Source organism: Micrasema longulum, unplaced genomic scaffold (assembly GCF_059751315.1).
Source record: "Micrasema longulum isolate JH-2025_06_02 unplaced genomic scaffold, ASM5975131v1 h1tg000436l, whole genome shotgun sequence".
NCBI classification, from domain to species: Eukaryota; Metazoa; Arthropoda; class Insecta; order Trichoptera; family Brachycentridae; genus Micrasema; species Micrasema longulum.
The window spans coordinates 313,358-340,605 of NW_028277636.1; the positions used below are offsets into that span (position 1 = coordinate 313,358).

Genomic DNA, 27,248 nt, shown 5'->3' on the forward strand with positions numbered 1-27,248 from the left:
GATAAAACGTCGGTTTGATTTTTATAGAATAAGTCCAATGTCGCCGACTTACACAATAATTTTTTTTGAAAATTGTACAGTGATAAATCAATAATAATTGAGTTTCTATTATTTTCATTTGTTTTTTATTAATGTTTTTGACATTTTAAATTGCATTTTTATACTTTAAAATTGTTTTTAACCTCTGTATATGAAAAAACCCTTTAGGTGTTAAAAAATAAATAAAATTAAAATAATGTTTTTTTAATGCATGTTGCCCATTTTAAATGCGACATAACCTTCAAAATTCTCAGCTTTATCGTTCTGTGGTTGGAAGCAGTACCTTGACAGTTATAATATGTTAATGTATTCAGTCTAAATTGAATAAAACATCAAAAGAAAGTATAATCTTCTTCGTAGAAACTTTACGGAGACAAATTACAAAGATTTAACTTTTGCATTTCATCTCACGTCGTAAAATATCAAACTTACATATATATTCACAACATTATACGTCATTTAACAGTTTACGTATATTGAGGCCTCCTGGCCTGTTGTGGTGCATAAAAAAAACAGAAATAGTAAAATTAACAATAAAACTTTTGTTTTTTTTTGCACCACAACAGACCTTGGGGCCCAATAACAGCGGTGAATTACAGCACAGTACACACAGGCTTGAGAAAAATCACAACTTTTTTTGTGTTCTCACTGAGAATCGAACCCAGAACCTTTTATGTGAAAGTCAAGTGTATTAACCTATGGATAGCTTTATATCAAAGTGCCCTTGAGATTATTTATCATAAAAAAGACTCTTTACAAATTAGCATTTCCCTAAAAAAATTCCATTTTAATAAATGAACGGTACTTTAATCCTCTTGGAAACTTAAGTCATCGGTTAAATCCAGTTCTTGTCTATAAAAAATTGAACAAACTCAAAACATTGTTGATAAAACCAGCTGGTCAAGGAAGAAGAAAAAAAAATTCAGGCGTCTAGTATGTAGGTGAAACAATTCGGTCAGAATCTCACCTCCAAATAAGTATACTCTATTTTGAACATCTCAAACGCAGTGGCGGTTTTTTCTTCAAGAAATTACACAAATTATTTGAAGATTCTTGATTTGAAAAACAGTATTTCGAACATTACTTTTTAAGAGCTATTTTTCTTTGGGATGATACTTTGAACATATGACTATAATTACTTGCACGCGTCAGATCGCAGGACATGTGGCGCTCGACGCGCCCGTTTTTGGCATTATTCATTTCTAGAAAAAATTGGCAACCAAATTTCAATTGCAATGAGAATACCTTATAAAGCCTGAATTTATTGTGCTATTTTTCATACACTTTTATAAAAGTTATGTATTAAGTCATAGATGATATAGATACAACATATAATATACTACAAAGTCACGTCGCTTGAGTTGATTTCATGGATGAGAGTTGTTGTATCACACCAATCACAAAAAAAAAGCAATTTATAGTATACGTATATAACTATCATCAGCATACGTCAGAATAATAGTCTCTAGAATGTATGATGTATGGAAAGCGAATTGGCGATGAACGAAAGTAAGTCAAAAGTTATGGTATTTGAAAGGAAAAGTGAGGTTACTGACTGTAAACAACGAATGTCTCGAACAAGTAGAAGATGTTGTGTATCTCAAAAACATGTTTCCAAGAGATGGAAGAGTAGAAAAATATATTGTAAAGAGAGTGAATGTTGGCAACAAAATAAACGGCGCACTAAGCACAGTAATTGCTAATAAAAATATGTCAATCGAAGCTAAACTGGCAGTGCACAACGGATTTTTTGTTTCAACACCTTTGTATGGAAGTGAAACATGGAACTGGTAGAGGGAGGATGAAAACCGAGTGAAGGCGGTTGAAATGCGATGTTTTTGACAAATGTGTGGGATATCAAGGTATGACAGGGTTACGAATGATGAAATCAGGCGAGAGTGTAAATCTGAGTCAAGTACAATTGATAAGATTAAGATAGGGTCTCTGAGATGGTTTAGTCGTGTAGAACTAATGGACAATGAAAGAATGGTAAAACAAGTATATATGACAAAAACACACTGTAGCGTGAGACGAGAACGACCAAGGAAGACATGGCATGATCAGATAACCCAAAATCTTAAGTCTGGTAATGCAAAAGCAGACAGAACCGTAGGGCATGTATAGCAAGTTGTATGAATGTAGAAGAAGCTAGGATAGACGTGTGTGGCGGTCCATTCACTCTGCCTACCCCAACAGGGAAATGACGTGATGGTAGCAGTAGTAATGTAGGTACAAAGATATGATATTTTTTAATAACTTACCTGTAAATAAAATCACCGTTTACTACTGGTATATATCGCAAGCTAATGTTGTAAAATATTATCACAATGAGCTAGATACCCTTTGTGAAAATACAGTATTCATAATTTTCATTATGTATTTTTTGTATTATTTAATTTAGTACGTACTATTATTTGGCATATGATTTTTTGCTTAGTATTGAGTGAGTTTCTAGAAAACATATTTCAATTATAATTTCAATTATGTTTTAATATATATATATAGTATTTAATATATATATAGTCTTTTTCTGTTGATTTCAATGATACTCTTATTTTGATATTTTTAATACTATCATATTTTACTATTTTTTCACTGATTGTAATGGTACCATTATTTTGTATATCTGGTTATGTGTGATTCTTAATTTGTATAATTTATAATTTAAAAATTATTTCTGATTATCTTTTTTGCATTGTATTCTTTGGAATTTTTTTATTTATTACCTATACCTTTTTTCTAGATTGTTTTTCTATTGCATCACATGTCATTACAATTTAATCTTATTAAATTGAACATGTATTTTTATTGTTATTTATTGTGGCTTGACACCGGCATAGCCTAAAAAGCCTTAATAAGCTCATTTATACTTAAACTAGTGTAATTTTGAATGAATAAATAAATAATATTTTCAAATAATTTTATTCAGTCAGACCCTTTGCACACCTCAAAGTTCAATTAACCCAGAATATGTTCTCCAAAGATATCTTACTGTTGTCCTATGCATCTCTGGGTGCAGTTATGGTAACCATTATGTTGTTACCTTAGTTCGAATGGCGTGATTTAAGCTTTGCATTCGCGAAATTAATAATAGAATGTAAATTTTAATTAAAATTAAGCTAGGTACAGCACAAACTATGTATTGAGTTTAGAGTAGAGTGGAGTTGGGTAAACTCTACCTGATTGAAGTATTGTTTACTCCTCACACACTCGTCTCGTTCGGTCAACATTGGAGTAATGAGGAAACATAACATAATAACAAAATAAAGCAATATTTTTGCATCAGAATATCAAATCTTATTATTATTTCTATTCGGCGTTCGAAAATATCATGATTCGTGATATTTACATTAATATCAAACATTCGCCTTTTTGCGTTTCTATTTAAAACTAAATTTACCAGAATTATAAATTTACTAGAGTTTCAAAACCCTTTAAAAAACCTAATACAAAGAAGATTCTATACAACAACTTCGTACGCAGTATCTTGGAGTTTGCATCCGTTGTGTGGAGCCCACAATACATAACAAACATTGAAAGGATTGAAAATGTTCAACGAATTTTTTTTAAATACCTATTTTTTTTTTTCACTTACACCAAATCTACTAAACAAAAAGGATTTAGACCTGAAAATAGACGTGCTTTATCTGAATTACGCTATTTATATAAATTTTTAAATAATAAAGTAGACTCTTTTAACCTACTCTCCAAAATTAATTTTAATGACCCCTTTCGCTCTCGACAAGAAATAAGTATTTATTCCATCTGCCAGTCTGTAGCACTAACTATGCATAACACTCTTTCTTCTATCGTTCTTGCTCAAACTATTTTTTTTTCATCTATTGCTATATTTAACATGCCCCTTAATTTATTTCAAAATAAATTAAGACTCATTTTCTGTGACTGCGATACGCTCCCACTTGCTATTTAATGATGCTCACGCGTACACGCACCTGATCACTTACTCCCAGAAAAATACACACCCTCACAACTCTAAATTTACCCTCATACAAACACACACATACCCCCCATTTTGTTGTACCACAATTTTATACTCGTATGTATGATTTTTATTTGGAAACTACGCTGGTCTGTCTTTATAATGTTATTTAATCGTTGTTGACTGTTTGTTTCTGTAAAATAAATTAATGAATACCGATTTAATATATAAATTACACATTTTTATTCTTAGTAGTGAGGGTCAGTGCCGTGCAAGACCCTGACGTCACTGCGACCTGTAAAGATTTAAAGTGACGTGAAAAATTCTCGCCCTCCAAGCTCAGGTCTATAGAGAGCCTGGCTACTGCGTGGAAGGCGAGAATTTACATTTTTACTAAATCTCCTCCTCCAAGCAAAGATTCGTTAAATATCGGGTATTTAGGTAGTAGGCGAGATCTTTAACATCCTCGGGTTTAACCTGTGGTCCCCCGAGGATGATGTTCCTTTCATGATGTAAAGGATCACATTCACATAGAATGTGTATAGATATTTCCTCATCTGCACTGCAGAACCTACATCTAGAAGCTTCGGAAAGGTTCATTCTAGCAAATAAATTATTCATCATCATTCCCTTTCTGCACCTTAAGATGCATAGGTACACCAATCGCAGCGTATCTTGATCATTTTTGTTACATGAAGGTAAGATTTATTATATAAATAAAACACGAGTGATACTTTAATCCACAAATTTGGAATATCCAGTGACCGGTTTCATCGCTTTCGCGACATCTTCGAGACTGGTATCTTTATTAAAAAGTTAAATGTATTTATACAGAACAGAGGTAAGGATACATAATTCAAAGTTATATGTAAGTAAATTAAATAAAGAATTTTTATCTTAAGGATCATTATCAACAAATTTTCTATGGGTTAACTAATGAATTGATATAATGCTATTTTAATGATTTTAAGTATTTTATTTTATTTTTGGTGTCTCATCCTTCGTGAGTGTGGTTTTGTAAATAATTATTTCTGAAAAACAAAGGGTAAAAAGTCATTAGTATAATTATATTACAATGGGTAAAGTAATGGATATTCCAAATTTGTGGATTAAAGTATCACTCGTGTTTTATTTATATAATAAATTACAATGAACTTCCATCAAGAATTTTCGCTTACAAACTTAAATGTTTTTGAAGGTAAGATGATCAGCCTTATGCTTTAGGTACCAGTCCAGGGACTATGTGAATACACTCTTTTAAATAAATATTTCATTTCATCCATGTAACCAGCAAATAAATTACGCGCACTTAAATAATTATTTAAAATCACAAATATTAAAAAAACATACGGAAATTAAATGACTTGCTTTTTTAATTAAAAATCGTAACACCAATGTTCAACTGTTTCAAACTCATAAATTTTATTGGTTTGTAATGGCTTCTGTTATACTGCGGTCCATCATCGACCAATTTCAGCGCGAATTCACCAGTAGTACGGACACATGTACTTGCGAGCTAATATGCTAACAACGTCCGTGTCTAGCCAGTAGGCCACATGGCGGTGGTATCTACCTAATATCTTCAAAAGCTACTCTTTGGACAGCTATCTTTAACGTGAGTCTTGTAAATTAAAAAAAATAATGTAAACGAATCGTTCTGGCCTCGTGACTAACTATCATTGCAGTCCAAGAATGGACGCAGCAGCCTCTATAACGAAAGTTTTGAGGATGCGGAAGTGGACCTGGCTTGAACACGTGCTGCTTATGCCTCAGGAGAACCTAAACCCAAGTTGCCTCTTCTCTAGTCCAGCGGGTTTTCGCCGTCCTGGAAGGTCGTCGATGGCGATCTTCCGACTTTACTTAGGAGCGCGCGATTGTCGCGAGAGAAGGTAAGATTGCTGGCTGGCGATGAAGTAATGAAGTGCCCTATGCACCATCGGGTGCGGACAGGGATAAAATGTTGGTCAAATTTTCCAGATAAAATGTTTTTCACGCAATGGCATTTACAAAATTCGAATTAATATTTTAAAAACACTTTTACCAAATTGAAGAGTACATGGCTAAAACGGACTTAAACAAATAAAAATGCATTTTACAAGAGAGCAAAAAGATGATCTTAAACCTTATTTGTGGGATACTGACATCAATTTTTGATGCAAAGGTACTCAAATTCAACTATCTGGAACAATACCCCTTATTATCAATAAATCTCAACAGTGCTACTAAAAGTGAACTCACGTTTATTGATAACTACATCATATTTTTAATAGCTACCTTCTAATAGCATACACAATGATAATTTAAACCTCTCATACACGCGTTTGTCTAATAATAATGTAAAAAAGTTAGTTGAACAGAATTGTTGCGTCTCATAAAATGAAACAATTCGGACTTAAATGGACACCCAAGTCGTTGTTACAATAGGCATCATCCCTATGTAACTACACATGCGCATCAATCATCTTCCAGGAATTATCAAGCAGCCAGTAGGCCACATGGCGGCGGTATCTACCTACTTTGTACAAAAGCTAGTCTTTGGATATTATCTTTATTCTGTTAACCATTATGTTTAAACAGTGCTTTATTTATATAGTTCTTTTATTGTTTACTTCTTGGAATGAACACATGACAAATTTAATACTTTTATTTATTTATTTATACTTTTACATTGTTTTTATTCTTTTTTTTACACAGAATAATTTTTTTACACAGAATAACAGAGTTTTCATTCCACGGAGACGGGAGTGATAAGAGTACTGTCTGACATTATAACGGCGGTGGACTCTGGTAATCTGGTGTTGATGGCTCTTCTGGACATGAGTGCTGCATTTGATACTGTAGACCATAATATTTTGCTTGAACGTCTGGAGAAAACTTATGGTATCCGTGATCAGGCACATATGTGGTTCAGTTCATATCTTAATAAAAGAGAATATGCAGTCGTGTTCCAGGGTAAAAGCTCAACCAACTTTAGGGTGTCTACAGGAGTGCCTCAAGGGTCAGTACTCGGACCACTTCTCTATCTCCTTTACACTAAAGATATAGAGAACATTATCAAAGAATGTGGATTGTGGTCGCACTGCTATGCAGATGATACGCAGATTTATTTTTATTGCAAACCAGGCGAGAGAAGTGTGCTTGTCAATTTAATTGATGGATGCATCAAGAAAATAGGAAACTGGATGGCTGAAAACAGACTAACATTAAACCCATCAAAAACTGAACAACTGTGGGTGGCTTCAGCCAGACGACAGAATTTGATCCAGGATACGGCTCTACCCAATGTAGGGAGTGCCGTTCTACCCACCGTTAAACTACTGGGAGTTTTACTTAATTCTGACCTATCTCTTGACGCTCAAATTAGTAGAACGATAAGTTCATGCTTCTACCAGCTGAGACAAATTAAATGCATACGCAAAAATTTGCCGGTTGATGCCGCCCGTCAATTAATAAATGCGTTTGTAGTGTCTAGAGTCGATTATTGTAATGGTATCTATGCAGGTCTACCAATGAACAAAATGACTCGCCTACAATCTGTATTGAATGCCGCAGCGAGACTTATTTTCGGAATCTCTAAGTTCAGTCATATCACTCCACTACTTCGGGAACTACACTGGCTACGTTTTCCACAGAGGGTCGAATACAAACTCTGTTGGCTTATGTATAAGTCACTGCACAACTCGGCTCCGGAATATCTAAGGGAACTATGCATTCCAGATGAACTAGCTGACAGGCGTCTCACGCTTAGATCAGCTACGTCTACGGCGAGAGGAAAAGTTATTATACCTCTACGCAAACAGCGCACTAAATTTGGTTAGCGCGCATTTGCGGTCGCAGGCCCTATGGCATGGAATGCTCTCCCAGCAGAGGTGCGAGGCTGTGAAAGTGAAGTGATGTTTCGGAAAAAACTTAAAACCCACTTGTTCTCTAAATCATTTGAATAAATCCGTAGCACGTGACAACGAAATAAATTATTTTAATTAGATTACAAATTTAAAAGCTTCAATTAAATTAACTTAACAATAGAATCACCATGTAAAGCGCCCTTGAGGTATTTTATTACGAAAATGGCGCTATATAAGTTATCCACAATAAATAAATAAATAAATAAAATAATGTGTCACTTGGGTTGTCCCGTGCCGAGGGAAACATTTTACAAAATGTGAAACATGCCTTAAATTAGTTATTTAACAAAGTTAACATTATAATAATAATAAAAAAAACGAAATGAATCTAATTAACACAATAAGCAATATAAACTAAAATAATCATAAAAAACATAACCAATTTTTCAAATTTTATAAATACGAGTAGTACACACATTTTACCTATTTGGCTTGATCCACTCATTGATCCGTGTACAACCCACCTCCACTATCCATTTTTTAATAGCAATCTTATACTGCGAGAACTTACTAATTGCCCTTATGAATAATGGAAGTAGATTGTACTCTATGCTCGGTGTTAAGATTTATGGTAAAACAAACGCCATTAATACCGGGAGCATAAAAATAATGCAACGAACTGGTTTCTCCCGTGTACCCTTCAATTATAAACGATCTCACGCCTCGTTTAACTGATTTTAAAAGTATTTCCATTCTAAGTAATTTCCTTTCAAATCGTATTTTAAAGGAAAATATTTTGAATAAATCACTTCAAATAAAGTGTAAAGGATGACTTTATTAAATTTTCAAGCCCAAATGGGTATTTTCAATCGTAGTATCATATTTATCCATTACTAAGAATATTAATATCCCAAAACAAGTGAAAATTGGGGTAAATTAATAAGGGATGAAATCTTCTCAATATTTCTCACTTAAGAAGATTAAACGAAGCAAGCGGAAGCGGTCTGAAAGGGCCTGAAATTTACAGATCTACATGTTTTTTTAATTATGAAGTTTTTTATTTGGTTTATTTATGATTTTAAACCCATTCAAGTTTTAATTGGAAAAATTTTGTAAATGGGTCAATAAATAATTAAATAAATTAAGTGTAAAATAAAATTAAATAAAACTAAATCAATTTAATAAAATAAATAAAACTACTTTGTTTTCAACCAGTAATTTTTATTTTTCACAGACCGGTTTCAAAGCAAACAAGCTTCTTTGTCAAGGTTTACGTAACTAATGAAAAATAAAAATTAGTGGTTTAAAACAAAGTAGTTTTATTTATTTTATTATAATGAATAACCACAAAGTTAGTGCTTCAAATATAAACTTTATATTAAATAAATTTCTTTATGCATTCATTTTATTCATTTTGTTCACTTTATTTCTTTATTTTTTTTATTGATTTTATTCATTTTGTTCATTTTATTCACTTTATTCCTTTATTCATTTTATTCATTTTGTTCATTTTATTCATTTTGTTCATTTTATTCTTTTTATTATATTATTTATTTTGTTCTTATTATTAATTTTATTTACTCATTCAAAAATACACTCGTTTACATGTTCATGAATTTATTAAGGCTCTTAAGACTGTGTCCGTGTTAAGCCACAATAATAAACACTCAGCAATAATAGTAAAATTAATTAAATTGTAATAACATGTGATTCAATAGAATAACAATCCAGAAAAACAAAGTATAAATAATGAAGTTCCAAAGAAGACAATTAAAAAAAAATCATAAGTAAATATAAATTATCCAACTTTAGAAATATAAAAAATCAAATAAACGAAATAACTACTACTACTACCATCACGCCCTTTCACCGTAGGGGTAGGCAGAGAGAATGCACCGCCACACACGTCTATCCTGGCATACATTCCAAGCTTCTTCCACATTCATAGATCTTGTCATACATGTCCTTTGGTTCTGTCTGCTCCTGACATGACCAGACTTAAGATTTTGGTTTATCTAATCATGCCACGTCTTCCTTGGTCGTCTTCGTCACACTTTACTTTTCATTTTCACCATATATATTATTCTTTCGTCGTCCATTCGTTCTAAATGACCATCAAACCCTTTTTTAATCTTATCAACTAAACTTAACTCAGATTTACATTCTCGCCCGGTTTTATCATTTATAACTCTGTAATACATTGATTTTTCACATATTCATTAAAGAAATAGCATTTTAACCGCGTTCATTCGCAACAAAGTAATAGAAACTTAAAATATTAAAAATCAAACACTGATTTGAGTCTACTGAACACTGAATGTTATGTAGACTCAAATCAGTGTCATCAAATCAGTGTCAAATCAGCGTCAATCAACCGAATGTTCAGTAGACTCAAATCAGCGTTTGATTTCTAATATTTTAAGTTTAAATATGGAGTTCTACAAAATAAACACCAAATCAATTAACAAAGTAATAGTATCATTGAAATCAATATAAAATAATACAAAAACGTAATTGAAATGATAATTGAGATTTGGTTTCTATAAACTTACTATATATTACAACGGGGACGAAGAAAATTTTAGAGAGCTAACGACCTGTCATTGGCTGGTTAAAGTGGGCACTTTACACACTGAAGCAATTACAATTCTGCCTATATTTAAAAATCTATATTTCTAAGATTCCTTCCATCTACAAATTTTTGTCCCGCCAAAGGAAAGTAGTGTTGCTAACCCTCGGTGTCATTTTTTTTAATTGGCTAGCTTACTTAATTCAATTCTATGGTTGTTATGAAAGTTGTGACAATAAATAATTACACAGATTTTCTCAAATTATTTTTCTTAACTAACATGAGTGACGTTTTGATTTTATAAATTTCGCTAAATATTAGCGTTTTTATAATTTACCCAAATATTTCAATTTCGGTAGCTATTTTCAACGAGTTGTAAATAACTCACTATTAGAAAATGGAAACCAAGTTGGGGTATAGTGAGGTTTGAACCTCGAACCTCTCGCCCGAGAGTCCGCAACACTAGCCACGGGACCACAACCCGATTTAAGTTTGTTAGTTATTTGAGGTCAGATCAATATAATATACACTTGTAATAAAATATTTTCCAAACAGTCGAACAAAGTTTAAAAAAACATTGAAACCAAATTTCCAAAAAGTAACTCTTTCCATAAAAGAAAACTTTTGTTTCCTGAATGTTCTTTATTGTCGTTTGCCAAAAGTTAAGCCCGAGAATAGTTAACATGCCTATTCTATACTAGAGATGCGAATAAATGGATCGGTGATCGAATAAATCTGATATCATAATATAATAATCAATTTCTTTTCATGTGTCACTAGAAGTCAAAATCTTCTAAAGGAACTTTTGTTTTTATTCCCTACGTCCAGAATGTCAATTTGTAGGCAATTCGTCACTTGATTTTGAATCCTTTGAGATAGATCTCCTTTAAGCTTTCTATAGGTTTTTCATAGATCTATTCGCCATTAACATAGTATGGGATGAAAATGTATCAGCAAAGTTTAGCTCCAAGTGTTATACGATTTTTTGTATACTTTCATTTATATAGCATTCTATTGGAGACCCTCGACCCAGATATAGAAATTAAATGCAGAATTAATACAGCAAAAACTGCTTTGAATAAAATGAAATCCCTTTTCCACAATGCTAATCTAAACATGAAAATAAAGCAAAGATTGGTTAAATGTTATGTGTAGTCTGTATTGTTGTATGGCTGTGAGGCTTGGACACTGAAGGTGAACACTCTGAACAGGCTGCAGGTTTTTGAAATGTGGTTGCATCGCAGAATGCTTAAGATATCTTGGACATACCTAATTACAAACTCAAAAGTCTTAAGTCGAGCTAGAACGAACAGAAAACTCTTAACCACCCTAAAAGTTCGTAAAATTTCGTATCTGGGGCATATATTGCGTGGAGAAAAGTACCACTTGCTTCATTTAATTTTGAAAGGCAAGATTGAGGGTCACAGAAGGGCTGGAGGAAGTCAAATGTCCTGGCTGCGTAATATACGAGACTGGACTGGCTTCAGGACTGTGGAGCAGATTTTCAGGACAGCACAGACTTTTGCCAGAGTGATTGCCAACGTTGGGGATACCCGACAGGGCACGAAGAGAAGATTTATATCTTGTATCTTATTATTTATTTCCCTTAATTAGTCTTTGCTACATAATTTTATTTTTGTTTAGTTTATTGTACATAATAAGTTGATTCATATAACTATTGAAATTGGCTAAGACTATTTTAAAAAGAAAATAAGAATAATAAAACATCTACATGTAAAGTTAATGTTGGAGAATATCGCTTAGTGATGAAAGTAATTGCCAATATCATGCCTACTAACAAAAAAAATATCTAAGAAAGCAAACTTATAATGGTAAACAACAACCTTTGTGTGAACTTCAGAAACAGAGAGATGACGCATACAAAGTTATTCGAATAATTCAGTCAGGTTTAGAAATACGAAAATGCGAAAAAAAATTAAGCAACACAATGCGTCTGAATTTAATAACTTGTAATATACTCGTACTTTTATGATTATTTTTGTATTTTGCTTATTATGTTTACGATGATAATTAGGTTAATTATATTAATTACGTTTTTATTTTCTTATTATGTTGACTATGTTAAATAACTAATTTAGGGCAAGTTTCATTATTGTAACATGTTTCCCTCGGCACAGGGCACCCCACACCATTATTATATATTAAAAAAAATAATGCAAAATTGTAAGAATATGAATTGTTTTTTTATTTTTTTAACTTAAATTATTTTATAATCAATATAAAAAAAGGAAAAGCGCTGAAACCTTTAGAGATGTGGGTGAGATTCATCTGGTTAAAATATTTTACCTACCAAGCAACGTATGACAGCAATTTTTTAATTTTCCTACCATGAAAATAATATATTTAAATTAGACAACTTAAATTTTAAGAAATTAAAAAAGCCATTTGTATGAAAAAAATAATAAATTACCAAATAAACTATATTTTCTTTAGTCCACTCATGTCTAGTTTAAAGATCGTATCCATCTCACTTCGTGGCCTCGTAGTGTAATGGTCAGCGCGTTTGCCTATCATGCGACAGGTCTCGGACTCGATGCCCGATATGGTTGACATGAAATATTTCTTTTGAAGGGTGTTTTCACACTAAAATATTTCATAGTCCTTGGTGTGTAGAGTCCGATTGTCATTTTTTCTGAACACACCTCGCAGATACATTTAATTAAATCAGGAACATCAAAAAGATTATTTATTTATTTTATTTTTATTTATTTATACTTTTACATTGTTTGTATTCTTTTTTTAATACAGAATAATGTTCCCTTACTGGGGTGTCCCGTGCCGAGGGAAACATTTTACAAAAATGTGAAACATGCCTAAGATAATAAAATTTAACAAAGTTATCAAATATATTTAACAAAGTTAAAAAAAATTAACTAAATAAGAACATTAAAAAAAACGTAATCAAACCAATTAACCTAATTATAATTGACTATTTTATACAAAAAAACATATCAGATATTATTCTTCTAGTGCTAATTTTAAGTGAATTAAACACATATAAGAGAAGATTTATAGTTTCTCTAGGTAAATGTAATTTTTAATTTATAAACCGGAGAATTTTTTAATTGTATGAATTGTCATACCCATTGGGGTAGCGTAGAAAGGTGACCAAATTTAAAAAATGTGTTATTATGGACTCCTAACCAATGAAGAATATAACTTTTTTAAAGATAATATTGATTTAAAATCCTTTTCTGACCTCAATACAAACCCAAGCATTTGCATACCTTTCTTTGATATAAAATCAATATTGCTACTAACAGAATGAGTTTCATCAAATATGCTAACGAGGTCTTTAATTTCTTTTACAGAAGCAAAGCTTTTATTGTCAATGTCTTAATATATTGTCGATAAGCAAATAACCGATTTTAATGATATTATTCATGTGGCACATTCCTAACACATTGCTACTCAAAACTGCTTTCCAGTTGACAGCTTTATAAAATTTCACGCGTGTAAAATCTCTCGAAACAAATAATGGTTGAAGCAACCAGAATTTACATATTAAACGCTGAATGCGAAGTTCGGTCCCAGTTTGTCTATTACAAAGAAAAAACAAGAAGTCGCATTACAAAAGGCAATAAATTTAATGTTTTCGTTGGGCAGAGTGGAATTCAGATACCCGTTTTCTTCAAAAATAGAGAAAACGAGGAAACCGCTCAGAAAAATTATACCATTCAGTAATGTAGCGTTCACCCGAGGACAATACAATACTGTCCAGCCCCATCATCAAACCAATTGTCTTCGTGTGTTGATACGTTTCTTGAAGCTGAATCCATTTAATTATGGAGATTTGTGCTCATAAAGCTCTGAAGTTAGCCATCAAAACGCAAAATACTATTGTGCAATTAGGGTCATTTATCGATTCATTCAAAATTTCTCTCGTTTAAATATTAATAAATTTATTATTTTTTTTTATTTTTTATTTCTTTTTCAATTTTTTTTAAATTTAAATTTCATTGATAAACCCTTACGGGTTACATACATTTAAAAAAATATTTTCACTTATAAAATTCACATTCTACTGTTAATAATAATATTTTTAACATCTTTTGTAAAGGTTGTCTGAGTCTTTTGTTTAGTTTTGTCTGGTAGTTTATTGTTTAACTTCAGTCCTTGGTTTATTAGTCTCGATTGTCCTTTTCTCGTTTTAAAAGATTGTATATGATATTTTTCTGATATTCTCGTATTGTGTTCATGTTTACTACAGTTTTTTTCAAGTTTTAATTCTTCGTCTACAATTACATCAATGGCTAATTTATGAATAAATTTTAAAGATTCTTGTTTAAAGAGTTCAGTTACATTTAATTGTTTAGTTTGTTCAAAAAGTTCTTCAGTTGCTGTTAGATAGAGAAGGTCATATACTAACTTTAATATTTTTTTTTGCTGTCTTTGTAGTCTGTTTATGTCATTTTGATTTCCTGTTCCCCATAGTAGTTGCATATAACATATTTTAGTTTTTACATAGGCTTCATACATTAATTTTTTTTCCTTTATTGGAACAAAGTTTTTGATTTTGAAAAATTGACTCGATAAAGTCGCCACTTTGCTAATTAAATTGTTGATATGAATTGTCCATGCCAATTGTCTATCTATTGTTAGTCCTAAGTATTTAACATGTTCAATTTCAGTTAGTCGTTCATTATTTATATAAGCATCTACTTTGCGACATTTTTTTCTAGATTCAAAATGGATAATATTGCATTTTTTTTTCATTAAGTGTAAGTAAGTTTGTGTTTGTCCATTTAGTCAACATAGTAAGGTCTTCGTTTATGTCATTGTTTGTTAATACGTCTGTTTGATTTTTATAGAAAAGTCCAATGTCGTCGGCATATATAATAATTTTCCCTTTTAAATTATACAGTGATAAGTCATTAATTCTCCAGAAATTCTCCAAAATTTACTGTTTGTATTTTACTTTTTTTTTCATTTACAAAGGTATACTGCTTTCCGATTTAATGCTTTTTAGGCTGTGCCCGTGTCAAGCTAAAATAATATTAACAATGCAAAATCCATGGGAGTCTTTTTTTATAGAAAAACAAGAAAAAATTAAAACTCATTTTTGCAATAATGTAAAATTCCGGGGTTTTAGATTTGTGACCCTTTCGAATTTAAGCAGCAACATGTTAAGGGTATTGTTCATACATTAGATTGCAAATTTTAGTTGGCTACAAGGATATTTATTAAATACGGTTTATTATCGTCAATAAAGGATCTTGGCATTTCTTTAGATAGTAAACTCTCCTATCGTGAACACATTGATATTATTGTAAACAAATCTCTTAAACTACCCGGTTTTATCAATAGAGTGACAGCGGACTTCAAAAATATTAATACCATCAAAACTCTTTATTGCTCACTAGTTCGACCCCATCTAGAATACGCTTCTCCTATTTGGTCTCCATTCTACAGGACTCATATTGACCATATCGAGTCTGTCCAACACCGTTTTTTAAGAAAAGTGGCATGGTTGCTCGGATTACAAAGGGGTAATTATTCCTATTTTGAAACAGAGCAATCTCTTAATCTGTCTTCATTGGAGAGACGTAGAACTGAGATGGATCTTATATGCATTTTCAAAATACTTAATGCTTTTAGTGATGTCCCATCTCTGTTGCAATCAATTTCTTTTCATGTTCCCAACCGTGTCACCAGAAGTCAAAATCTGCTATTTATAAAATCTTCTAAGAGCAACTTTGGTTTTTATGCCCCAATGTCCAGAATGTGTAGATTAATCAATTCATCACACGACTTGGAATTTTTTAGGATAGATATTCCGGCTTTTCGTAGATCTCTTCGCGACTAAACAGTGTGGGATGAAGTTGGATTGGCATGGTTTAGCTCGAAGTTTTAGGTCTTTCGTTTTTTAAAATATATTGTATACAATTATTGTTTTGCCCTTGTTTGTCTTTGCTAAATAGTTTTATGTTCTCTTTGTTCAGTTTCTTGCATTTATGTTTCTTCGTGTAACTGTTGTAATTGGCTTAGGCCGTATATATAATAAATAAATTATTGTAATATTTATGTACTCAATATTTGTACAGTTACCTATGAAGGTTAAGTTGTAAAGCATGTTTTTCACGACTATCAGAAATGTATGTTCCGACAACTTGTCATGTTTTATTACCTGTAAATATAGCGCCATCTGGTGTCACGACGCAAGAGTTTATATCTTATGAAGGAATGTATCTAAATGCGTACTTAAATTTTATGTTTTGTTTCAGGGTTTTTGTGTCGCAACACTGTACTGTTTCTGTAATGGAGAGGTAAGAAATATTTTCCTTTTTTATAACTTTTAAAGTAATATTTGTTACAACTTACGACAGTCATAAAAACTCCGTAGAATTAAACAAACCATCAGACCGTTTCCCCGTAAGATAGACCGCCATATCACCCAGTTGTTGCATACAGATCTCTCTTCCTCAACATTCATACATCTTTTCATGCACGCGCGCCGAGTATACTGTTTTTTTTAAATATTTATTTATCAAAATAAAAAAAACATGCATAGTTGTATTTTTGTTACCGCAAAGCCGAGGCTTGTCTGCGGGTGACACTACATTTTTTTTTTAAGGTAAGTACATAGTTTAATAATAGATGATGAATAAAATATATTTATGCCCACTAAAGTTTCACTTGCTGTTATTAATAAATTTTCGACTATTTTTTCAAATGTATTTAGGTTGTTTTCCTCACAATTTTCAACAGATATTATATTTAACAGTTTTGGTACTACACTCCCCATTGTTCTATCTCCATGGTAGTTATTTTGTCGTGGCACCGTCAGCTGCTGTACCGATACTTGTCGGGTCGCGATCTAGTGGGTTACTTTGGATTTGAAAAAAGCAAATTATTTTTTTTTATTGTTATACCCCTAAAGAGGTCACATTATTTTTATTACTAATTATTGTTTATAACGTGAAAAATACTAATATAGAAATAAAATGTAATGAAATTTTTTGCATCAGTACATTTTCCATTTTTCAAATTTATTTATCATATTTGAATTATTTGTTTTTTTTTTTTATTCCCTTTCCACACCTATTTGTGCATAGGGCACTGCCAATTAGTACACCAATCGCAACGTATCTTGATCATTTTTTTGTTATATGAATGTAAGATTATCAGTCTTACGCTTCAGGTACCAGTCCAGGGACATTTTCTGGCGAGAAAACACCCTGAAATATTTTTTTTATTTCAACCATGTCGGGAATCGAACCCGAGACCTCTCGCATGTTAGGCAAACGCGCTGACAAACACCACGAGGCCGACAAATTTTGTTATTTATTTATGCTTTATCAAATTAGCTTATAACATTTTATAAACTAATATAATATTTTGATGACGTTACAATTTTTTATAAAAATTTTTTGAGAACAATTTTTTTCAAATTAATTTAAAATATTTCAATGCTTTCAATTTCTTTGTATACTGTACGTCTGAAGACGGCAGTTAAACTGGGAGCTTTAATGGATTTTAGGATGTTCCTGGCCCGCGTAAGAAACAACTCATCAAAAAAAAAAAAAAACAATAGACACACGCCAATGGTAATTGTCTATAGTGTGTAATTTTTTTTTTCTGTAGTACCATAATCCAGTGAGAAAATAAGAAAATACATTTACATGAAAAAAGTCATACCGCGGTTCGTTTTAAGGTCACAAAATAATCATCATCATTCCCTTCCCGCACCTAATGGTGCATAGGGCACTGTATTGGTGCACCAATTGCAGTGTATCTTGATAATTTTTGTTACATGAAGGTAAGATTATAGGTCTTTAGTCCTGGAACTATGAAATATTCTAGTGTAAAAACAACTTTTTAAATATATATTTCATGTCAACCATATCGGGAATCGAACCGAGACCTCTTGCATGGTAGGCAAACGCGCTGGCCACTACGCTACGAGGCTGACGATCTAATTACTGGGTACTCCACGGTAAAGTACTGCACGCAAAACTGTCGTATTTCTTGAACATATTCTGCAGGTCAAACAGCTACGCCCCTCGATGGCGTTTTTTTCCTTTTCCAATGGAAAATTACTCTTAATTAATTAGTGTATAACATGTATGTAGGAATAGGTTTTTGAGGGTTGGAGCTCCTACCTCAGCTAGAGATTGACAGAAGACACGAGGTTGCTGTTTGAATGCGGATTCATTACATGGCGAATAAATAAGCAATTGTGTCACGCCAGTGCGATGAGGAGTTGAAGAAACCGCACTTGAAATAAATGCAGGAACAATGTGACTGCGTTGAGCTGGACTGGCTGAACTGAACTGCTATGCGTTACCACACCCTGTGATCTCTTTATAGGCCACGTTCCTTTGTTGCTCATTTGTCCATGGTAGGGACGATGTGAATGTACTGCAGAAATTCTTAAACTAACATACAACCTACCCTACCTGACCTCTACGACTGAACTGTACAAAAAAACACACCAGTTTGAAATAAACTACTTGACTAAAATTGAGACCTTAAAAATTGTGCACAAAATAACACTGGGAAACATACAAGACGACGACATAATATTAGTCAAAAATGCTGACATACATAAATATAACACCAGACAACAAAAACACTATCATATTGAAAAAGCAAAGACAAATACAGGACAGTCAAAAATACTACATAATGGACTTAAACACTACAACGACCTACCTTACTACTTGAAAACTTTTAATGGAGACAAATTTAAAATCAATCTGAAAAAGCACATGATGACTGAACTAATTAGACTAGACGAGACATAAAATGACTAGACAATATTAAATTTCTAATGTAACCCTAACGGGTTTTTTAAAATTGTAAATAAATAAAAAAAAAAAAAATAACGATCTCGTCTTTATGTGCAATATTGTTAGAGTTGCATAATACGTTGTATTGGATTCTATAGAAAATTATGACATTGTTTCATTGGTCATCGCACTATTTAAGGTGACATGTGTGTCATCGATTATGGACCATGAACCCCACATGAATACATACAGTAGTACCAAAGGAAGGGTTTCAACTATGAACATGGTTAAATAAATTTTGCGTTTCCACTGAAAAATAGAATTTCAAATTCATGTTTGAAAATTCACGCTTTTATGTTTTATAATGATTTGAATTTACGTTTAAAATTGCTTTGATGGAAGGTAGGACGATCAACCCCACACGCCATTCACATGGTGCCAGTCCAAGAAAAATTAAATTTTGTTGCTCAAACGGCCTTTGAGATCAACATTTCTCGTCCACCTCGTCAAGAATCGAACACAAGACTTCAAAATTAATCGGCGAATACGCCAACCACTATACAACAAGGCGAACTTATCTCCCGATTTCCTTATTCGGGATTTACCTTAGTCGAAAGCACTAGTCCAGAGTTCTGTTTCTATTTCACACACACATAACAATTATAGGTAATGCGCCCTGTAAATGCCTAGACTTTCACATTTTCTTCTCAAAAATGTTATTTTTGTTGCCGTTTATATAATGCATTGAATTTTCACAATAAAACTCATAAAACTTTATTTTGAACCATGTTTTATTGCCCATGATAAAATTTTTAATAAACTTTCAAACTGTCTTATTATTGACTGACTGAATGACTGATTATTCACTTTTCTTTTTAAAAAATTAATAGATTAATAGTATTTAAAAAACTTTAGTAGGTAACTTTTCGATGATCTTATACTTAAAGTTGTTTTTAAGAGCTTAATCATAAAGCAATAACCCTGAACCTTAAAAACTTTCGCTGTAAACTTTAATACTAACAGCTTTCAAGACTTTTACATCTTGGAGTGCTCAAAAACCATCCCTTTTTGGTCCTTAAAATTGCTATAAAATATTTTCGTGTCAAAATAACCATTTAACCTTAAAAACCTGAAAGGCTTTTTTACAGCCTACCCTAATTAGAGTGACATCAATCATCTCCTATGTGGAAAACTTCCCCTTTCACAAAGGTGTGCGTATTTGTCGCGGACATAAAAAAGCGTGTGTATTATGCTGGTATCAATTAAGCAATTTTATTCGCTTTATGACTGGTTTATTTTATTCTTCTTTTTCTTTTTTCCCATCATCAGATGCCTCCGAGAGACCCTATTGCTAGTCAGTACTCTCGTTTCTCTTCACGTTAATCCCTTTTCTCTTATAAAAAAAAACAAAAGACCTTAATTGAAGGTCTTTCAGGATGGCAAAAGCTCGCAAGTATGAAGAAAAGGTATCTTTAGGCTTTCCTAAGACATCCGCAGCACGTCTTAGCCGGGTCTACCGCCGCATCCTCAAAACGCTCCTTATTAGAGGCTGCTGCGTCCGTTCTCAGACTTCAATGTTTGTATATTAAGTTTTTCTATTGACATTTCTTGGTGGAACTGCATTTTTAATTTTAATAATAAAAATACGTATTTAGTTTAATTCCACTTTTATTTATAAACTTTTACCAGTGACCGGGTTTCGTCATGACCGACATCGTCAGACTGATGGGGAATTAAACAAATTTCTATGTTATATACAAGTGCAAAAAGGGGTTATAAATCATGATTTTATATAATTATATATTAAGTTTTGTTTAAACGTATATAATAAAAACTGGTGTAAATTATATAATTTTATGAAGTTTCATTAAGAAAATGTATTTGAATTATATGTATTTAAATTTATTTAAAACTATAACAGGGGTTGGTAGTTCCACTGTCAGCTATGTCCTTTGGGCGTAATAACAATTATATTCATATAATTGTTATCACCTTTTACTTAAATGATTTTAATTTAAACTCTTTTATTTCCATAATTATATAAAATCGTGATTTATAACCCCTTCTTGCACTTGTATATAACATAGAAATTAGTTTTGTCTCCCACTAGTCTGACGATGTCAGTCACGATGAAACCCGGTCACTGGTAAAAATTTATTTTAAAAAATGGAATAAAAATAAGTATATACGTATTTTTACTATTTTAATTCAATGTTAGTAATGGGGTTATATTAGACAGGTGCATGCAGTACGCAAATCACAATAAGGAAGTTGAGCGCTACGGGAAATTGAAATTCAAACATATTTTCTTGTATATATTTAACATTTAATTGTAAGGCGCAGTTTGCGAAAACGTATGAAAAATTATTTAAAATGATTTTAATATAAATATACTACTTTGAACTGTCAATAAATATGTATCTTTTTTTTGTCAATAAATATGTATCTTTTTTTTGTTTGTTATTCTTATGATCAAATTATTTCACATACTAACGTACTTCACATGGTAACGCCTGAAAACAATTTTATGATTTTTAAACTCTTGGACCAGTTGGTTTTACTAAAATATTTTGGGTATGTCCAAATGTTTGTAGACAAAAGACTGGATTTCATCCCTTAGGGAGTCACTATATTCACAAATAACAACTGGGATATAGAAAACTTTAAATAAGGAAATATGTAAGTCATTATCATTATCATTAACAGGACTTATGACCTGTCACTCAGTTAAGGGTTTTGAAAGTAGTATCAATAATAAAACACTACCACATAATATTATGTATCTGTATAAAAATAGTAAAATACATGGATAAGCCGTGTAAATAGACTTCTCCTTTTGCGATTTAAATTTTTTTTAAATCTATAGCGGACAATTAAATTATTTTCTCCAAAACTGCCAATGTGAGCTAGTGGATTATGCAGACAACAATATATTAAATGTACTCGAACCAGAGAAAATCAATATGTAAAAACACTGACTAACCTGGTGTTGAGTCTTCTTCTTTGCCGGCGATCAGCTCACGCGCTAACGGGAAAACTGGTGATCGGGAAAACTGCATACACACAATTGTCTGGAGTCTGGAGGCGGCGCGGCGGATGACGGTTAATGGCGGTGGATGATAAAATGTTCGCGGCGTTACATTAACTTTTACGGCGAAAAAGCGAAAAATATTTTTGAACAATTAGAAAAGCGTGTGAACATAACTCGTTGAAAAAAACGAATAATGGCGCGGAGGACGAGCAGTGTAGCCAACCAACCAATGTCTCATCAGGCGTGGCAACCTCACAAATCGAAATTAGCCAGTATCTACTTACATACGATTCTTCTGGCTAAATACATTAAAACAAATTATCGGCTTAACCAATACGGTATATATATTTTTTAATTGACATCGACCCTCTACAAAATGTTTGCAAGAGAAAAATGAAATTATTTATCAGCTATGTTAACCTAAAACACAAATACATATATCAATGGGTGTGTCGGGGTCGCAAATCTTTCGAGCCCGAAAATATTCCTAAAATTAATTTTATCGCTATATTCGTGCATCGGTTTCGCAGGAAAAATTTATGTAAAATTTTTAAAGCTTAATTATGGTCTGGTTTTCTGGTTTTCGGGGTGGATTGATTGATTGTTAGGGGAGAAAATATGAATTGTATAAGACTGTGTATATTTTCAGCCACTTAAAAGATTTCCGATTAGTGTCAATTACGCTCGTTTTTGTTCAAAATCAGATTATTTCTCAAGAATTTTTAGGCCTGGAGCGATATATTTTCTTACATTGCGGACAAAACAATGATCTCTCTTTATTTAGCAATCAAGTCGCTCTCGAATCGAAATATAATTGGCTCAAACGAATTTTAATACATAATACTAAATGTCGTAATTAAAAATTCCAGCAAAATTACGTTTTTTTGGGCCTTAAAATCTTTAATACCACTTCTACAGAAATGAAAAAATTAAAACAAACAAATAAACTGAAAATAAAATTAAAAAAACACCTTGAAAAAACAACTAGACAACGTATAAAAGACTAATGAAAAATGACAATGTTTTATATACTAATTATACTTTTACAAATAACTCAGTGTAAGTTTCTCTCCAAGAACAAGAGCTCATCTCTTTTTTAGAGAGGAACAGCATTGAAATACATATATATATATTATACTTGTACAGGGTTATTGACTAATTGATCTATTTCTGCTAGGAAGTTGTGGGGGGGTTTTAACCAATGAGTTAAACCATTTAAGTGAGCCATTTATTAGAAAAATATTTTTTAATTACTGAGGCAAGGTGTTTTAAAAATCATTAAAAAAAACGGTTGGTTGCAACATTTTTTTTTTCCTTAAAGTTTTCTTGTATTTTTGACAACTATCATAAAATATAGCAATATCTTTGTTGCAATAAGTGTACAAACACTATTCAATCAAGAACAATAAAATGTTGGATTACTAAACTACAGATGCCAAGGCCCAAGATTATGATCGAAGATCAAAATAAAGGATAACCTCATGTTATTACATGGGCGTTTCATTAAACTCTCCACATCAATCAATGTAAAGTTACTATGGTGATACTCAATGCTCCCAACAAACCCTCACTTAGTGGTTTGTTAGTGAGCCGAAGATAAGCCTGTATACGGTTTACCCTAAGGGTGGACATTAAGGGTTGCACGCCTTTGTTATCGTATTTTTCAATGTATTATTAAAATCGAAAGACTTCCGTTCTACGGCTTTTAAATTTCAATACTTTGATTAAAATTTTCTGATATTAAAGCGTAAAACTCAAATTTAAACTTTTTTGTCTCATTGTCAGATAAAATGTACTGTTTCGACAAACATACATATTATTTCAGCCCCAATTTGAGTCTAGGTAACTCTTGGCATTATAATTGTACTATCCTGTACTTCAGATTTGGGGGTCAGGGCTTCAAACTCTGCTCTATCTTAACTTATTTCCCATATTCTAATGCAACGGGCAAATTACCGAGAAAATGACATTAAAGTTACAACAATTGGGTAATTAAAACCCCTTCTACATACGGAAACCATTCTTGAGGTCATGTGGACTTTAAATTCGGGCATTGCAAAAATAAATTTCAAGCTTTAATGAAGGAATAATTCTCGGTTAATTAAAGCTTTTCCTGATTTAATATGAAAATATAAATTCTGTCGGTAATTTTTCCAACTATGACAATGATACGATGAATGATACGTTCCATGCATCGTACGTTAAAAATCCTTTTTTTCGTAGGACTTTTTCAGTGTACAATACAAAATTTTAAGCCATAGACTACACAAACATCACTCTGTCAGATTTGAAATTTACACTAAAAATGCACTGTGTAACTTAGTAGACATTAAAATAATAAATATGTACATCTCCTTTCCCCTCCTTATCCTCTCTTCAAGCATCCTTGTCATTATCCCGCCCAATTTACAAAAGCGATCTGTTCCTTAAAAAAAAATCTTTAATTATTAAAAAATTTATACGAGTACATAAAAATAACATTTTTATATGTGTAACTTATATGTATTTAAGTAATATGTAATATATTTTTTTCACTAACTTTGTATACTTGGTGGAAATCTGTTATTGGTTCTAAGTTCATACACTACATTTGTTTGTTTACTATAAATATGTATGTAGAAATGTTGATTTTCCAAATAAAATAAAATAAAAATAAAAAGCGCCCACCTCTTTCCAGGAACTGTTCATAAAGACTAGTGTCTTCCTTCAGTTTTGCATATTAACTATCAGTTTTCTTAAACTAATTTTGCCAAAAAATAATATTTCTTTTAAATTTAAAAGGTTTCATTATTCCTTTCACTGCAGTTTTGTCAATTTGTGATCAATCAAATACCAAACATAGCCGGTACATTTATTTTGTTGTAGTTTCCCCGTTGAAGGAACATAAAGTTTTTTTCAAATTGAGACTGCGGCTATACTTTACAGATCTCGCTTCGAAATGAAAAAAAACGTAGAAATACAAACAAAATAAACAACAACATGAAACCGTCATACATAGGAAACATTTTAAAAATTCGCTTAATACAACACGCACCTAAACAAAGAAATAAAAAAAATTGCGTACCAAAGTACGTATCAAATTATCAAGACAATACTTGCAAAACGCATGTATTTTACGTGGTTTAACATTCACAAAGTCACAAAGTCAAACAGGGATGTGTGATGTCACCATGGCTGTTCAACGTGTATATCGATAACTGTATGAAAGAACTGAAAGGCTTAAGAATGGGAGCAAATAAATAAATAAATATGGGTGATTTAACTGCCAATTGTCTTTTGTATGCTAATGACGCCGTGCTTCTTGCTAACAACAAAGAGGAACTGCAATTCTTGGTAACAAAGGTCTACGATATATGCAAGGGAAGCAATTTGCTGATGAATGTCGATAAATCGAATGTGATGGTTTTTGAATGAAATGAAAGCACGACTAAATATGAAATCACTGTGAATGGGGTGGGGTTATTCTAAAACAGGTAGAGGAATTTTTAAACGTAGAAAGTATGTTTACTGGGGATGGAATGACTGAGAAAGATATTGAACCTTATTTAAAATAGATTCAAAACTTATGGTTGGCTTTTAGCCAGTTCCTCCCAATTTTTCACGCATTCGCTCACAAAATGGACAAACGCTGTAATGTTTTGTCAGGTATCAAAAATAAAACATTTTTATTAGACACGCGTTTTGTCTTGTTAGGACATTATTATGTTTGATAATAAGACGAAACGCATATTTAAAAAAAACAAAATTAGAATTAAATCCAATAAAATCCAATTTATCAAATTAAATCCAAATATCCAATTTATCAAACTTATCCAATTAAATCCAAAATTCAATTTATTCAATTAAACCAAAATTAAATCCAATTAAATTTAATTTATTTTGGATACCTCACAAAACTCATCTACCTTTACACATACTCTCATACAAATCATATATACACACCCTTTTAAGTAATTAACAGTCAATTTTACTTAAGCATTTACAGAAAACTCACATTTATTTATTTTTATTTTATTTTATTTATTTCGAATACAAACAGATGTACAGGTTAAATTAATAGTTTAAAAAAAACTATATAAAATGTATACATAGTAGGGCCTGCCATCCAATTATATGTATTCACTAAATAATACTGTAATAAAGCGACGACGGCTTGAAGTTTAAACTATATAAATAATAAATAAACTATATATTAAAATAAGATAAATATGGACAAAACAAGGAGATAGTGGAAAGGAAAAGAAGGAAATTGATAAGGAGTGGTAAAGGATGATTGAAGGAAAGTGAGAGTGAAAAATTGCATTTGATTTAATGATAAAATGAATTATGAATGAAGAGCATGAATCAAGCCTATTAATTCTCTTCTGTACATATTGTATGGAGTGATAGCGATAATATCATACGTGCCCATTCACGACATCATTTATCTCACAAATCGTCCGTTTTTCATTCAATGATACATAGATTATTTAATACACCAATGTCTAATTATAATTATAAAAAGAAATAAACATTATTAAAATAATAACATTCAATAACGGTTATGAAAAAATCTTATAGACAAATTATTAATTAAAAAACAAAAAAGAAATTTAGTCAAAACAATGGGTAATGATTTATCATCAATAGATAATAAAAATAAATTTTAAAAATCAAAACCATTAGATAAAGAAGCTTTTGTAGCTTTGAAACCGGTTGGTGGAAGTAAATAATAAGTGGTTAAAAACAAAGTTTTCTTTTAATTATTATTAAAATAACCCACTCAATATTAGGCCCTTTTATGATGATATGTAAGGTTTAATTTACCGTCGTTTTTTTATGATGCTTACCTAAGTGATGTCTATGGTCGAATCAATATTTTTGTTTCTTAAGCGAGATTTATATATAATTTAAGCAGAAACGAGGGTACTATTTGCAAACCCGGCTAAATCCATCTTTATTTATTTTGAGCAAATCGCAAAAAACTGAAACAATACTTCTTTTTTTTTTTTTAAATTTCAATTTTTTATTATAATCAGTAAATATTTTATGCGTCAGCGGTGATAACATGAGCATGATTATGTCAAGAAAC

The 27,248-nt window shown here is 31.6% G+C and overlaps 1 protein-coding gene across 1 annotated transcript in view; it reads left to right on the forward strand.

Moving 5' to 3' along the window:
• Nucleotides 1–27,248, forward strand: part of LOC148281563 (calcitonin receptor-like) — a 281,467-nt gene that overhangs the window by 242,656 nt on the left and 11,563 nt on the right. The window contains 1 exon segment of the mRNA XM_088226522.1: nucleotides 16,639–16,680. Within this exon segment, the coding sequence (XP_088082648.1) occupies nucleotides 16,639–16,680 (42 nt within the window).